The following is a 16,752-nucleotide window of genomic DNA, read 5'->3' as shown; positions in this document are numbered from 1 at the left end:
TGACACAAATAGCTAATCAGCCAATCACATGGCTGCATTTCAATGTGTTTAGTCATGTAGAGGTGATCAAGACAACTTGTTGAAGTTCAAACTGATCATCAGAATGGGGAAGAAAGGGAATTTAATGTGGTTTGTGGTTGTTGGAGCCAGACGGGCTGGTCTGAGTATTTCAGAAACTGCTGATCTACTGGGATTTTCATGCACAAACTGAGCATAGTTTAAATCCCACAGCCTACCTGAGTATTGTTGCTGACCATGTCCATCCCTTTATGACCACAGTGTACAATCTTCTGACGGCTACTTCCAGCAGAATAATGCACCATGTCACAAAGCTCATATCATCTCAAACTGGTTTCTGGAACATGACAATGAGTTCACTGTACTCCAACGGCCTCCACAGTCACCAGATCTCAAACCAGCAGAGAACCTTTATGATGTGGTGGAATGGGAGATTTGCGTCGTAGATGTGCAGCTGATAAATCTGCTATCATGTCAACATGGACCAAAATCTCTGATGAATGTTTCCAACACCTTGTTGAATAACTAAGGTAGTTCTGAAGGAAAAAGGGGGTCCAACCTTTTACTAGCGACGTGTACCTAATTAAAGTGTTTGGGTGAGTGTAGACGCAGCAACGTGCCATGAAAGAAAGAGCAACAGTAACATTACAGCGCCATGAAAATAACAACTTCTACTGATGTAAAACTGCAAATAAATAAATAAAATAAAGCACTAAACAAACATGGAGCAAAAATATAAAGGTAGGAACATACCAAACAATTCAAAGAACTGCCAAACAACAAAGGTGAACTCATATTCCTGTGTCTGGACCAAAACTATGTGAAGGGAAATAACACATGGAGGCTATGATGAGCTACAAACCTACAAACCGTTGTTCACTGGCACCTCCTGAACCACGCTGATCAGTTTCTCTACAGTCTGTTCATTCAAAACTAAAATAGAATTTCATTTGTAGTTTAGATTGGATAAAGATTGTTAAAGAACAAAATCCTTCTGTATTCCCGTTGGATTGTCACTTAGCTTTTTCTTCCTCTTGTGCACTGGTCCTTTAAGCTGCAGCCATCCTCTGTGATCTCTCTCACTGACGTGGTGCTCTGCTGATTCAACATGAATCATGTGAAAACATAACAGCAGGGCTCTGACTAATGCCAACGGCCGACCGCCGGTTTGGTGCCTCACAACCCTTACAGGTATTAACATGAAACAGAAATGTTCAGCTACAGATCTGTAATTAGGCCCTCATTTCACCATGGATACAGGAAATCATTATCTCCATTTGACAATATAATGTAGGTCATGATGTTTCTAATTAGAAGATACATATCAGGAGGATTTTGATACGTTTTGCGGAAAAACGTACAAAACAATTCCAGCCTGAAGTCAACTGAGTAACCTTGCAGAGCTCATAGCAGGCATGTTGAGGCTTCATAGGAGAGCAGATCGATCTGAGATGAATCATCACCCACAGCAGCATTAACTACACGTATTTTAACTTATTCTGTTCAATTTTTATATTATAATCTTCTCCAGAATTTAATACTCACTCTAACTCAAATACATGTCTGCACCGCCCCCTGGTGGAACTGAATAGAAATAATGTGACACTGAGATCATGAATGGCAATAAGCTTTTTATTTAAACATTAAGGCAGTGTCTCTTTTGTTTTTCATTTTTACACTGCTATCCACAGAGCTTGCTGGTGGGCATGTAGAATTTAACCATGTGAATATTTTGTCTTTTATTTTATTTATTTTTTTTTGTAATACCAACCTTGAAGCAAGCCACATAAATATTTACATCTCTTCAGTTGTATATACAATCCTTGCTATTATACAGTGGGTTATAATAAAAAAAAAAAAATATGCACAGAATGGTTGAACAATGTATATTGTTTGTCGATCCCCCACCCACCCAGTATTGGACAGTCCAGGGAACACATCAGCAATCGACCTAGTCTTTTTTTACGCTCAAATCTGATTTCTAATGAAACAGGTGTGCACTGAATAAAGTGTAAGAAGAAAAACAATATGGAGGCATGTTAAAATTAATTTCAGTATACTTTTAAAAACAACGTGTTAGTCATCGGTTTAAGGAACAGCTGGATATGGCTTAGTCTGTTTAGCGTCACATTCTTAAATTTCACCTGTGGATGAATGATATACACGCAGACTAATGTACAAAGCCTGGCTGTATTTTTGCCTAGCATGATGAAATTACAACCCCGCCCATCCCCCTCACCCCCCACCCCAATCAGTCACGATGCAAAAAAAAAAAAAAAAGTAATAATCAGACCTAAAGCATGGCTGAGATGAGCTTTCTGTGGGTAAGGCATGCTAGATGCTTCACCGTCAACAGGTAGGATGAAGGGAGAGGAGGAAGAGGAGGTAGTCCTATAACAGTCATGTTTGTGTTGCGTTGAAATGAAATCTTTCTACCGTGGTTGCTTCAGAGAGTTCAGTCGGAGGACTGTTGGGTGACCTTTAAAACGCTGCACCAAAAGTGTGAAAACATGTCAACTAATGTTACACAAAACCAACAGAAAGCTTTTGAAGGCCTCGCCCTCAACTTCCTCTAACCCGCACGAACACAGGAGGTGCAATGAAGTACACTTGAAGTAGTATGTCAAAGGTTTCATAGTGAAGGAAACGTCTACTACAGATCCAGGAATGCTGCCCTGTCCTGTCCTGTCCTGTCCTGTGACACAGTTTTGTCTTGTTTGGAGGATAACTTGAAACTGTTAAAAGCTAAGGCAGTGATGAATTTGGAAGAAAAAAAAAAAAAGCACAAACACAGAAAAAAAACGAGACATCTAACTTGCGTTTTTTTTCTTCTTTTTTTTGTTGTTGTTTTAGATTTCCCTGCGTGGACAGTATAAATACTGGTATGGGGGCCAAAAGAAAAATTGTGCGTCACTTGGTAACTTCAGTACTGTATATGTAAAATAAATGGCACTTAACACTAGGAATATTTCATAACTGTACAAAATCTGCCTGGATGACGAGTTGAGCATCAGCGTCTCCTCTGGGCAATAAAAGGTCAGAGGTCGGACTGAAACGACGGCTCCTAGACGGGACTTCTGGCAGGTCAGCTGATACCGACGCCACCGTGGACCAAAGATCATAGAAAGATGGCTTTTTTTTTTCTCTTTTTTTTGTCACCTCTTTAATGCAAGGAAAACTCACAGCGACACTGTGGAATTTGCCTTTAAGCAGCTTTAAGGTTGGTCTGCAACCTGCTCGAAGCGGCTTAGTCATCATTCACTGAAATGTGATTGTCGCTTTGAGTACGGGAACGCCAAAGAACATAGGTGGCAAGACCGAAACAAACACATAGGTGTTAATTAAAAGGATAACGTAGTGGGATTTCTAATGCTGTTTTAAGTCCATTTTTCACCTTCCCCCCAGAAAACACAGATTCTTAAAAATGCCATTGTGAACAGAGAACACAACTAAGTGCTTAATATCCAAAAACTGTTCCAACAAACACAGACATGGTTAATATAAAAACAGTGAGAAAGTGTCACTTGTCTCAGTGCCATCCATCTGGCAAATCATCTCTCCCCAAGTGGATTCCTGAAGTCAGTTCTCTCCAGGACCCTTTCTAATATATGACGACATCAGCAATGAACAGCATGTTTACCCTGTAAACCAATGATATGACCCTCCCGCATAACAATCTCTGCCCCCTGAAACCCGCCCCCAAAAAAGATACATCATTGCAGATAAGAGACAACAAATGACACCATCAAAAGTTCACCATCAAAAGGTACTAAAGGTCTCAGCTCACCAAACACAGGACTGGACTGACAGAATTTAAAGGAGAAAAAGAAAGAACCGAAAGAAGCAAAACAAGATGTTGATTCTCCTCCTGTCGCCTCGCATGTATTCTTGTAGTGGTAGCAGTGCACAGGCCGCCTGCACCTGGAGTTCACCGTGAAGAAACATGAGTGGGGTCCTCGCTGCGTGAGCCGCCGCTCTCACATCACATCCGCCGTCAAATTCTCTGTCAGCTGGCGCGGCCGTCGTCGGCTCCTGACCAGACCAAACGACGTGACCGCAGGGTCCCTTCCACACAAGTGTACGCACATTAGACCGGCATGCCCCGAAAGGTGCAGGTCAATGTGTCTATATTTGATAAGGCCAGTGAGGAAATGTAGTAAAGTTAAAAAAAAAAAAAAAAAAAAAAAGTGATTCGTCCTTTAGAGTAGTCCTGGAGTGAATGCATAACATGTAAGCGCAAACATACACACACACACACACACACACACACATGCACAGGGGGCAGAAGTGTTCCACTGGCGGCTGCTTGGCATCTCAGATGTGTGAAAGGAGGAGCACGTGATCCTTGGGTGGTGACCGTTAGAGGAAATACAGGTTGGAATGGTGTGGGTAGGTCTGCAGATGCTTCAGCAGAGGTGTGTGTGTGTGTGTGTGTGTGTGTGTGTGTGTGTGTGTGTGTGTGTGTGTGTGCACATGTGTGTGTGTTTCACTGCAGCAGCACAGAGGTGGTTGACTGTTGGCAGTCCGGTCACTCGCTGTCAGACAGGGTCTCGTACTGAGACATGAGCAGAGGCTTGGGCTCCTCCTCCCAGGAGCGACCCTGTGCGGATCCTGACCCCAGGCCCTGGGCCCCCTGCTGGCCAGAGGAGGGGGAATGAGCAGACACCGTCCCGCTAGGGAAACGCATCGTGAGCAGGTTACATGGATAGGGAGTTGGTGTGGAACCTGCACAAAAAAAAGGGATATTATTTAGAAAAAAACTAAACAAACTCTACAGGTCCAGCTGCCTCTCTCAAACACGTTTTATCAGAAAGGGGAGGCTCGTACCTGCTGACGAGGGCCGATCCTCCCACACGCGGTTGGTCAGGGGAGTTCGTCTGTTGCAGTCTCCCTCTGAGTGGACTGAGGACACAGAGGACGGTCTCTCTCCCCCTGACAGACCTGGTCCTGGGGACTTGGCTTTACGTCCGTTGGAGCGTCCACTGCCCTTAGAGGACTTTGACCCACCTGCAAACACAGGAGGCAGAGCTTTGATGTAAACATCTTGCTCAATAGAGTCCCACACAGCACACACCGATGGAAACGCATTTGTTGTGTAGAAAGAAGTGTGGTCTCAATGTAAAGTAGAATAAGTCAGTCCTTCGGTATCTTTCTTTAACTATAATAGTAACCACATTTAACAGTGGACTTGACAGTCAACAGGTAATGTCTGATGCAATAATCAATAAGCGTGTGAGCCCATTTATAAAATTATACAATAATTTTATAATATAGCCATAAACAGGAGCATATAAAATTATAAAATTTAGAAGACCTACGTCATAAATGCACCCATAAAAGAGGGTAATGAGGATCTATGGAAATACAGTTTCAATGATCAGATGACGGCAAGTTGTGTTGGAGCACGACATTTTAGAGAGCAGAAAACATCCAACACAGAATAAATACAAAAGTGTTCAAGGGGCGTCACCTTGTGAGAAAGAGTCCTCAGTCCGTCCGTCGGCAGACATGCTGGAACCCATGGGGTTAGCAGCGTTGGATGGAGAGCGTTCCTCAGACTCATCGTATTTGCCCATTAGGGCCTTTCTTATAATGGCCTCCAGGCCAATTGAGTTACCCGGGGTCTCTGGAGTTGGGTGACTGCGGACATTCACAGGTCCTGTGAACGGAAGGGGGGGATTAAAAAAAAAAAAAAAAGATTAAAAAACTAAATTAGAGAGTGGGGAACAGCAGCTGCTGAATCGCAGGAATACATAGAGCTGAGGTAAATAAAAAGAGAAAAAAAGAAGCAGGGCTGACGATTAAATGAAAAAGCTCGTACTGACAGCGTTGTTAGCAGCGGTGATGATTATAATAATGATCCAAGGGACAATGGGACCTTGACTGAGTACGTGAAAGCTGAGAAGGGATTTGCATCTGCATTGAGTCACTTATTGGGCTTTATAGAAAGTGACAGTAGAAGCTGCAGAGAGGAAGCACTTAAGAAAAATAATTAGGACTTCAGTGATGTAGGATGCGTGCAGCACTTCTTATTTGTGTCACGTGGTAAAACAGGTCAAGTTCATTTCCTGTGTAGACGTCACCTGCTCGTTCATCTCAGGACATTGATAGTACTACACTTGTAGTATATTTAGACTCAGTTCATGCCACAATGTGCGGTTGATCCGTACTATTCAAACCCACCAGTCCTTCCAAAATAATGTTTTCTGTAGCTGGTCAGCAATATCATATAACATGCATTTTTATAAGGTTAATGGCGCAAGTGATTTCATGAAGCTACTATCACAGAACTACATTTAAAATAAAAGATGTGTGGTGAACGTCTGCATTCTGGCTTCAAGTGTTTATTTATCATGACGCAGTTTCAAACTACCTGCAGTTGTAGACGCTGGCATATTGAAGATTTCTGTTCCTGGCTGCCCAGCATCTGAAAGTGCAAAAAGGTTTTCGTTTTCACACGTCCATTTTATTAAATCAAACGTTCTACTGCACAGAATGATTTGGTTACGGCTGTGCTGAGGTCAGACTTACTGAAATCACTGTCATTTCCAACCACAGTCATCTTCTTGCTCATCTCCTGTTTCTTTGACTTCACGATAGCTGAAGTGCTCTCAGTCAGCTTGCTGAAGAAAGCTGGAGGCTGGGATGTATTGGGAGGAGAGCGGGAGCCCATTCTGCAAGAGGGAAAGCAGTGGCACATCAACACACGTTAATCTGAGTATGAGGGCATACCCTCTCCTAGTTAAAATACTCCTCAAACGAGGAGGAAAGAGAGTTCTCCTGGGTGTTTGAGCCGCTCCTCGCTCATGAAAGGTTATCAATCACGACCAAATGTTGAAAGCAGGGCAGCCCCAGTCTATTCCATCCTTGCAAAACACCACTTCATGGCATGGAAAATGGTTCCGACACTCAAATCACCTACTTCAGCCGTAAACGTCGCCACTTCAAAAAGGCTAAATCATCAACACAAAGTAGAGATGCAATCATGGAGACACTTCACTCCATCAATGTGCCAAGAGAGTCTGTCAGTAAAAATGAGTGGTGCGGCGTAACACTGCCAGCAATAACTGGGTGATTGGACCGGACACACATGTACACATATTCCATCTGCAAACCAGCTGGACAACTCGCAGTGAATGGTGACAGCCTGACTGAACTACATGTACAAGAGACGGCTTCAGTATCTCTGCAAGAATAAATAGCAAGTCCAGTTTTACATACTCGAGACAAAACTCAACTATTCCTAATGTATCTGAAGTTCTTTTCTACACTCATGTGTGAAGGCTTCCCAAGGAAAAAACTACTTCTTTCCTGAGTACCTCTATGGATCAGGCCTCTTCCAGTTTATCCCACAGATACTTGATCAGTTTGGGATCTAGTGAATTTAAAGGCCAGGTCAACACCTCATGTTATTTTGTTTTTTTTGAGTTGTTCCTAAAGCGTTTTTGTGTGTGTGCGTCTGTGTCAGCCTGCATCCTGCTGGGGATGTCTGCTGCCATCAAGGAGCCTCGGAGGGTGGTAACATCCACATGAATGCAGGTCCAAAACAGAACACTGTATTCTCGCAAGATGGTCAATGTTATTCACTTCTCCTGTCAGCGGTTTTAATGTTATGCCTGAAGTGTATGGGCCAGCTCCTTGTTGGCTGTCGTCTTTGTGGTGTTCTAAAGTGCAACTTTTTGGCACAAACAGAGATGACGTCAAAGCTGGCTACTGTTGCCAACAGTTCTTTGAAGGCAGTCTGGTGGGTCCGGGCTTTAATGGAAACAATAATGCGGTAATGTGAGGGCTTACCCTTGCTCTCCCTGCTCGCTGGGGTAGGAGGAGCCTCCCTGGACTTCAGGCTCAGAGTTGGCTCCGGCAGGAGACACGGGTTCGATGCAGTCATTTGAAACACTGATAGGTGACGTCTTGGGCTGAGGGGGAGACCTAGAGGAGGAACAAAGAGTTTAAAATTTACAGCATGTTTGTCGCCGGTCTGATTTTCCAGCATGTGAGGTATATGGTCCCTGATAACATTTAACAGTGATTCCTACCGGTCTCTGTTACGTTCTCCACCCATGCCCTCTGGATAGCGAGACCCTTGGGCAGACTCCTGCGAAGTGGGCGGGGGCTGGGAGGCACTGGGTGGACGGGTCAAGTCCAAGACGGGAGAACCGTGGTAGCTTTGCTGCTGCTGCAGCTGCTGTCTGGTGTAGTCTTTAGTTATCACCTCCTGGTTGCATAAAGGTTTGTCCACGTCAGACATTACACAATGCTGTCAAACATACATCCACTGATAGCTTGAGGATTTTAAGCACTGATATTGATATTTGGAGCAGTAGCGTGAGCAGACTTACACTGATGTGTTGAGCCAGGGTGACCACCCTTTGGCTTCCTTTAAAGCAGGGGGACTGGGGCTGCTGGGCCGGAGACAGTCTCTCCTCAGACGGAGGACGGTACAGGTTGTGTGGCTGAGCTGAGAGTTGAATCCAAAGAAACGCGTGCACACACACACACAAACAAACAAAGAAAAAAAAATGCACGAAGATATTAGCTTCGATTTCCAGTTCGAGGTGAAACAATTTAGGAAGTTTCCACCACCCCAATTAAAACCTGTGTTTTTGTTCATCCAGAGCAAGTTAATGTGGCTGTTCATTTCACACATTTCATGGCACGTCTGCACATGGAAGCTCAGAATGACAAGCTTTCGCACACAAATACTGCAGCGCACATGGATCAGTTTGTGTGACAAGGTGCTGCACATGTCTTTTTTGCATTTTTTTAGCGTACACTTTGCATATAGAGCTGCCAAGCTGATCATTAACCCGAAATGATTCTAAAAATGACTGGTTTTGCATCAGTGGCTCACAAATGTTAATGTAAAAAAAATATATTAACTCAAGATAGCCCAATTACCTCTGAATGAGTGCAACTATTGTGGGACTAAAGCATTCTGTTTGTGTTTGTCTGCGCTGCGAGACCCATTTCAGGACTCATTTCCCCTGTGCATCACAGATCTGTCCTCTCTTACACAACTCTTGCACTACGATATTCATCTCAGAAGAGGATGATGTAACTTCAGTGTGGGGGGCAAGATTGCCTGCACGACTCCCAGAGAGGACGAGTCCCACGGTGGAACGAGACGCTGTGGTTTTGTTGTTGGCTACAAAACGACATGAGAGACTCTGGGTTCATTTTAGCAGGCGCTCGCAAGAACTTGTACTTCTCTATTTGGATCTGTCTTCTTATTTGTGAACGCATGCCAGCAATAAGGTGATGATGTCTCTCATTTGTTTGGAGAAGCATGCCTCCTGTCGACTACGGTATATAAATGACTGGTTCAGCCCACGGCGCTCATCGGAACTTGCCCTAAGGCCTTGTACAAATACAGATGTGACACATTGCTCTGCAAGCAGAAAACAACAAACAAAACCACATTCCAAATGACAAACTCCCAGAGGTTTGATTGAGAGAGATGTGTTGAGTGTTTGGCGTGTGTGGAAAAAGGGAAGAAGGAGGAAAAAAAAAAAAAATACCAGCATAGATTACAGTGAGCCATAAACAGGAACATGCAGAGATTTAGAGGGGCCAGAAGCTGCAGTAGCCCCCTCCCCACTGACGGCTGGACGGCTCCCTCCCCTTTCCCACCTTCCGCCTGTGCAACTCTGGGACCCCAGGGAGTGAGTTTTGTGGTTGATAAAGCTTTCCATGACGCTTAATGAAAGTTGCGTCGTGCCAATTTTTCGAAATCTATGAAGTCGGGTTACATGTGGTCATCGTTCAAAGCAGTGACCCAATATCATATTTTTCGAACAGGTCTCAGAATATCCACGGGAAAAAATGACTAACTGCATCAGACATGCAGAAGGGAATTAGAGTCGCTACATTCATAAAGTGAAATAGTTTGAATTATGGTAGTCTTATTGAGGGGATATAAAAGCCTCCCGCAGAGAATTGCCTTTTCAAGTTTCTTAAATATTCTCGTCATGCCCACTCGCTTGTGGTGAAATATTCTGTTTAAAGTAAACAGCCGAGTGGGAGGGAGGAGGGGCGCCACAAGTAAAAATTCAACTCACATCCCCTGTGAAAAGAAAAAGAAAATAAGCAGCAAAGGATGTTATGCCATATTGTCCCACCAGCTTTAGCTACCTTAAAGGACACCTAGGATCTTCTTAATGGAAAAATTTCATTCTTGGAAATTAATACTTCATCTGAATGCTCCATCAAGCTTGAAAACTTCCAGTCAGTACCAATTTGGACAGACTAGTTTAGTTCTCCAGAGGGCACCCTGGGTGGTCTTTAAGTTTGTAAAGAAAAACTGATAATAAATCTGAGAAAAAATAGCAAATAAATTAGAGCACTGAAATAAAAAAAGATGTAAATGAATTGGACTGATTTGATAATGCCAATCACCACAGCGTGCAAGAGGCCACAGACTGACGGGGGAGGGTCTGGGTGATGAGGGGGACCCTGGGATCCAGAGCGTCTTACCATCAGTGGCGCTGCTGGCAACAATCGAGCCCGTCTCTGGCATCCCCGTTTCACATGAAATTTGACGCATAATAATCGCGTTTATGAAGTTGGCCGCAGTCATGGTGGTCTTACCGAGTGCTCGTAGATCGTGTTCCTGAACGGACATCGGTTTGTTTTGAGTCTTTTCCCTACTGGGCGTACCGATTTCTCCGCGGCCAGGAGGGATATCCGACTGGGGGGGCAGCAGGTGTTGGGGACGGCCTGAAGCCGAGGTGTATTGACCTGGGTACATTCCTCCTGGGCTGGGGCTGGACAGCTTGGGGTCAGATTTACTGGATGGCCCGTGCTGATCCTGCACATGCTTGGGTAGACCTCCCCTGTTCTTGCCTCCGTCACGACTCTGCTCTTTGGCTACGCCCGACTCCATGGCAGGTTGGTAGGCCTCAGGGGGCACACCTGTCCTTTGGAGGTGGCCAGGGTAACCTTGGTAGCGGGTAGGTCCCGAGGACATGGACCTAGCAAACCAAATAAAACACACTTATAATCACACCAACAAAAAAAGCTCTTGGTTGTCTCGCTTCTTTGCTGTGAGTAGCTGGGTTTACATGGAGATGTATGCTCCGATTACAATCGGTTCAGAATCTCAAACTGAGTGAAAATGCTCCATATAAACACCTGGATCGGAATAAACTGGCCCAAACTGATTGTCATTTAAACGTGAATCGGAATGAAGCCCGGCTCCGTTCTGTCTGAGTACGCTCTGACTTGACGCCGCACAGAGCTTGTTTTTAATAACAACTTTGAAAGAACTAGACATTATCGCACGCTTAGACGGCAGAAAAAAAAAAAAAAAACAGAAATACTGAACTGTTTAAAAAGGTCCATCAAAAATTAATTTAAGCTGGGATAGACCAAAGCGTGGAACAAATTCAGAACCGCTGGAAATCCTTGAAGACCGGCTAATATAAGGATAAACAACACAATAGCAAACATGGATATGACCCCGCTTTCTGAATCAAGAGGTTTCTTTGATAATTAATGTGTAAAAACAATAGCAACTACTGCCGATCAGATCGGAGATCAGTCATGTGACTTTGTCATTGATCTGCACGTCACACGGTTGTGAAACGGCCACTCCATTAAAAGTAGTGGTACATGTAAACATCACTTCACATGTCAACAGCTGACCTTAAACCTTCAACTGGAATGAGAAAAAAGTTTCCATATAAACCCAGCTAGTGTGATGAGAATTCAGCCATGGAAAATGTTTCTGTAAAAATGGAGTTTACCGTAAAACAGATGGGTTGGAGTGTTCGGAGACGGAAAGATTTTTGCCCCCAGTGTTGTGCAGGACACTTGGCCTCTGCTGCACGTTCTCCTGGGTACGAGGTGACACTGGGGAGTGCTGGTGGCTATACGGTTGGGAGAAAGGTCTCACACTGTTGCTGCTGCTGCCGCCGCCGCTGCTGCTGCTGCTGGCCAAGCTGTGCTCCGTACCTGAGAAGCACAAACACACTCTATCAGCGAACGAACTCACAACTCTTCTCTCAAACTTCTGTCGGGCTAAAGCGCGACTGAATTCGGAATGAAAAACGGCATCTCCTCCGCACCTGGTCGCCAGATGGGGGCGTGTTCCACGTTTCCGAGAGACCCGCCCTTTTCTCTGTCCCGCTCTCGGTCTCTGTCTCTCTCTCTGTCCCGGTCCCTTTCGCGGTCTCTCTCTCGCTCTCGTTCTCTCTCTCGATGATCTCTCTCCCGGTCCCGTTCGCGCTCCCTCTCCCTCTCCCGCTCCCTCTCTCTCTCCCGCTCCCTCTCCCGCTCTCTGTCACGTTCACGGTCTCGCTCACGCTCCCGTTCGGACGAAGAGGGCTGGCCTTGCATTTTGTTTATGTGTGAGGAGGTACCTGTACGGGGAAAAAAAAGGAATAATATAAATCACTGTGAAAACAACAACGGCGCGACATATTTAATGAGTAGTTTGCTGTGAATTGTACCAGGTGAGATGGGGGAGGTGGTGTAAGGTCTGCCAGGGAAGGTGGTGCTTGTCCCGGGGATGTAGGTGATGCGATCCATTGGAGAGCCGGCTGCCCCTGCAGAGGGAGGGACCAGGACAGGTAAGTGTGGCACCTGAGAAAGATCGATGATCCCTAGAGGACAGAAAGAAAAGAAGCGTCAAAAAAACAACCTAATGGCTGGTCCGCGTGGGTTTGGAGGACAACAGGAAATTAAAGCTTTAAACGGCAACTTCTTCTCATTCAATTCAACCAACAGTGATTTGGGGGTTTGGGGGTTTTAAAGGTAATGTTATAATGATACTAAAACTATAATGAGATGAACTGACTAACAATATGGAAAAATATTAAATTAAATGAGTAAAATGATGATGAGTAAAAATAATGGTTAGGTTATAACAAAAAAAAAAGTTTTACCTTATTAGATTCTGTTTAAGTGAGTGTTTCAAGACAGAGTCACAGATGAATGATGCAACCCTTGTTCCAGTAAATACTTTCACTCCTGGTTTGTTGACGTTTGCTCATTACACTATGTTGGAAATCAAACGGACTCACTCCTCCCTCAGTGACTCAACAGGACAACTTTTAGGCAACTTAACAGCAACTGAGGATTTATGCATTACACCATTTTATTTGCAAACAAATGTCACATTATTCACAGTTTCCTTCCCTCTAGATGTGACAATTACCTCTAACTGGACCCGCTGCGCTACAGGCATCACTACGGAGCTGAGGAACACCTCGCATTTCAGCTCACAGGTTGAAATAGATCAAATTCAGGAAACATAACCTACGCCGTTTCGTGATATTAAGTGCTCTCTGTACAACCCTCGACTTGCCATTTGGCAACCATCTCGAAGAGCCAGCTCAAACTAAAGACGGACGTGAGCGAGCACTGACGTAATTTCAAGTCCATCCGTCTTACCACGTGGGGCTGCAGAGTAGGGCAGGGAAAGGGTCTGGTCTCGCGGAGGAAGGGCCCTCAGCAGGTCTGTACGCTGGGCAGCAATGGCAGCAGCTGCAGGCCACTGGTGCATCTGCTGAGAGGTGATGTAGTCATTGAGCAACGTCTGGCGGTTTTCCAGGGCTGCGGTGTCAGGAAAGCCACGGATGAGGTAGGGGTAAGGATGAGGATACGCCGGGTTGGGAGCAAGGTGGCGAGGCAAGTAGTAGGCTGCGAGCATAAAGAGGAGGAACAATTGGTCAGGAATTCTTTCATCTTAGACGGAAAAACAAACCAAAGTGATTAAAGCCTACAAAGCTTTTTTTTTTTTTTTTTTTTTTTTGCGTTTTCTTGGTGAAATTATTTCCAGGACCGCCTGGGCCTGCACCACCGTGGACAGACCTGCTGTCTCTACAGTCTTGTCTCAGCTGTCAAATTGTGTTTTTCTCTCACCACGCCAACACAAAGGGCTAAATAAAAGGCAGGGCTGGAATTTTAAAGCAGGGACGACTTGCAGCAGGCTTTTATGATTACTGTGCAAACAGTGATTTTGCGGAACTCGCAATTACCAGAAGAGCTTTATCCACTCGCAACTGAGATTTATTCAGGTCTGAACAGACGAAAAAAACTCAGACATCTAGAGGGAAATCACACATCATACTAATGGGAGAAAAAAGAAAAAAAAAAAAAAAGACAGTCTCAGCGAGGTTGGCTGTACCTGGTTCAATGGGGATGCTACGGGGCAGCGTTGCAGGATCAAAGGGTAGGGGGATCTGACGGTACATGTCTGTAGGTCCGAGACTCAGCAGACGTTCGTAGGACTGTTGATCCGGAACAGAGTGTGGTGATTTAGTGGCTCTCATCTCCCTGGGGGTCGGCGTGGCTTTACGCTCCTGAGGGGGATTCTTACTGGAACCTGGAGTGAAAAACAAGGAAACCACACAACTTTAAGTTCTCCTATTTGGAGGTGAAGGGTAGATTGTTCTAGTGTACTCCTACATATTGGATTTTTTTTTTATTCTGCTGCTCTGTTATACCAACCTTCATGCTGCCTTTGGCTTGCCTCCCTGGACAGCGGGGAGCCTCGATGTGAGGCCCCAGAATAGGGGGCCCTTAAAGCACCTTTGTCCTCGTAGCCCACTGGACTGTGGTGGGCTTTGCCTCCCTGGTCTGAGCCCAGTGTAAGGGGAGAAGAGCGGGCTATAGGGCTGGCTGTACTGACCACTGCACTGGGCCGGCCTTTAGGCGCCTCTTCATATCGGCCCCTCTCAGCACGCATCTCCATGTGGGAGGGTGCACTGTGATAGGAACGCGGTGAACTGGCTATGATGGAGCGGACATCGTGACGTTTCCCTGAACCAGACGGCTCCTGCTTCATGGGTGTTCCCTGAAGAAAGGCGCATGAATTAATCAGAATCAATCAGTTAAGAAACACGGGTTTGGGACGACGTCTGCATTTGTTATCAGGATGTGCATACCTGTGCTATGATGCCCTCCTTAGCAGGCTGCTGACTGGGAATGAGGTGGATCGAACGCCCCGGCTCCTTCACTGTGGGCACGATGGCCTCCCTGCCCTTCATCTGGTCAGGAAGCGAACCGGACCCACGGGACGGGGAGCCCTCTCTCTTCATCTGCTTTGCGTCTCTCCTCGGGTAACCATCCTGAGCGTCCAGGTGACGAGGTATACCTACATTCACGAGGATATGTTAGTCCTATTTTCCTTCCAAGAACAGTGGCCAAGACATTTTAAACGTCACATTATAATTTTGCCAGAAGGGAACCTAAAAGGAAGATTCTTATAGGATTTTATTATCTCAGCTGAACCTGCAGGAGTTTTAAAAACCAGGAGTCAAACAAAGTTTAAAATAGTCATTCGACTTTGCCACTTTTAGATAAAAAAATCAACAATAAAGGGCTCCTGCCAGTAGATGATTTCTGTAAATGCAATTTGTTTCTTGAGCAGAAAAAACAACAACAAAAAAATAAGAAGTCTTCCTCTGCAGCTGTACGAGCAGAGAGTGAGCAAAGGGCACCATGTGATGCAATGAGAGCACAATACGTGAGTATGCTCAGGAAAAACAGCGTACAGATAACACAGACAACTTCAACGGCATCATCTTCCAAACAGATACTTGTACATTTGGTTCAAAAAAACAAAGCTTTTTTCCTCAGATGCTTCACAGTCATCAACATCTTATTCTCTTCTTAAAAACATATCATTTAGACAATTATTTAACACATACTGTGCAGGAGGAGATTATTAAATCCACCAGGATGGAACAGGATTTTGATTTAAAATTAATTAAAAAAAAAACTATTTAAAATTGCATTGTGGGGTTTTAATTTGAACCCACCTTGTGAAATGGAACCACGGATGTGATGAGCATCCTTGTAAGGTGCGTGGTGTGGACTGTCTCTGTCGTGAGGCATGGCTCGACCAATCAGACCTGAGGCGGAGATAGAAGTGTAAGAATAGCAGGATTGAGACCGTAGTAAAGAAGTAATCGGTTGTGAGCACTCATTAATGTGCCAAACATGATGGTGAAGCGGGGCCCGTTCTTACCTTCACAGTTGGCAGCAGGCAGTGAGTCCCTCATAGACAGCCCTCTAGAGATGCCTCCCTCCATGACATCGTAAGAACGCTTCAGGCCAAGGATTTCCCCAGACTGCCCTGGCCCTCGGCCCTCATCTTTGGAGGTCTGAGATCCTAGGGCTGCAAATAACAAGAAGTTACTTTATGAGCACAAAGACAATATTTCTTTGGGTAGGGACGATACCCTTGACACTTAATGATGCCCATTAATAACTCAAGGTGCTGCGTAGTGACTGCAAGGTCAAGTAGAAACCCTACTTGAAGATACAGAACATGCTACATCCTAGGTGAAGAACTCACGGCCAAAGGTGAGAACGTGGCCACTGGTTCCCTCGTAGAGCACATGTCCTTTAGGCAGAGCCTCTTCACGCTCCCTCTCAGCTCGGCTAGCGCTGTCCTCTGTGATTAGACGTGTTATGGTTCCCTTATATAGCACATCAGCGGGTGTCCCCTGGGGAGACAAGGGACGGAAATTAGACTTTCGCACTTTGTCATCCAGACATTCACCTGTTCTCGAGAAAAAAAACTGTGTTAGTGATTTTGATTTGACAAATAAGAGCAAGGATTTATAAGTGACTGTGCAAAATACAGAATGTGTGCTGCACAGACTGTCTTGTCGTGATGTAACAGGGATCCAAAGAGTAAACAGGCCCACAAAAACAAATCTTGGAAATGCAGTGGCATTCCCAGAAGGGGGGCCAGCGCTCAATAAGTGAATATGACAACGGGCA

At 45.1% G+C, this 16,752-nt stretch overlaps 1 protein-coding gene across 9 annotated transcripts in view; it reads right to left on the bottom strand.

The window, feature by feature from the left end:
* Positions 1 to 1,636: 1,636 nt before the first annotated feature.
* The window catches only part of ncor2 (nuclear receptor corepressor 2), an 84,297-nt gene continuing 69,181 nt past the window's right edge, over positions 1,637 to 16,752 (bottom strand). For 5 of the 9 annotated variants that reach the window (XM_047592764.1, XM_047592769.1, XM_047592766.1 and 2 more), the window contains 19 exons: positions 16,322 to 16,472; positions 15,992 to 16,141; positions 15,783 to 15,875; positions 14,907 to 15,115; positions 14,470 to 14,815; positions 14,147 to 14,344; positions 13,411 to 13,659; positions 12,468 to 12,620; positions 12,084 to 12,377; positions 11,763 to 11,970; positions 10,492 to 10,988; positions 8,358 to 8,476; positions 8,055 to 8,233; positions 7,813 to 7,947; positions 6,550 to 6,692; positions 6,392 to 6,445; positions 5,489 to 5,677; positions 4,846 to 5,025; positions 1,637 to 4,743 (listed from right to left, as the gene is read on the bottom strand). In XM_047592764.1, coding sequence (XP_047448720.1) covers positions 4,547 to 4,743; positions 4,846 to 5,025; positions 5,489 to 5,677; positions 6,392 to 6,445; positions 6,550 to 6,692; positions 7,813 to 7,947; positions 8,055 to 8,233; positions 8,358 to 8,476; positions 10,492 to 10,988; positions 11,763 to 11,970; positions 12,084 to 12,377; positions 12,468 to 12,620; positions 13,411 to 13,659; positions 14,147 to 14,344; positions 14,470 to 14,815; positions 14,907 to 15,115; positions 15,783 to 15,875; positions 15,992 to 16,141; positions 16,322 to 16,472 — 3,744 coding nt within the window. In that variant the 3' untranslated portion in view covers positions 1,637 to 4,546. The remainder of the gene's footprint in view (positions 4,744 to 4,845; positions 5,026 to 5,488; positions 5,678 to 6,391; positions 6,446 to 6,549; positions 6,693 to 7,812; positions 7,948 to 8,054; positions 8,234 to 8,357; positions 8,477 to 10,491; positions 10,989 to 11,762; positions 11,971 to 12,083; positions 12,378 to 12,467; positions 12,621 to 13,410; positions 13,660 to 14,146; positions 14,345 to 14,469; positions 14,816 to 14,906; positions 15,116 to 15,782; positions 15,876 to 15,991; positions 16,142 to 16,321; positions 16,473 to 16,752) is intronic. The other 4 variants (XM_047592770.1, XM_047592771.1, XR_007113310.1 and 1 more) reach the window with 3 other exon arrangements.

The sequence above is a fragment of the Mugil cephalus genome, chromosome 8, assembly GCF_022458985.1.
Source record: "Mugil cephalus isolate CIBA_MC_2020 chromosome 8, CIBA_Mcephalus_1.1, whole genome shotgun sequence".
Classification (NCBI taxonomy): domain Eukaryota; kingdom Metazoa; phylum Chordata; class Actinopteri; order Mugiliformes; family Mugilidae; genus Mugil; species Mugil cephalus.
Note: the sequence above shows the minus strand (reverse complement) of the source record. Positions and strands in the feature narration are given on the sequence as shown.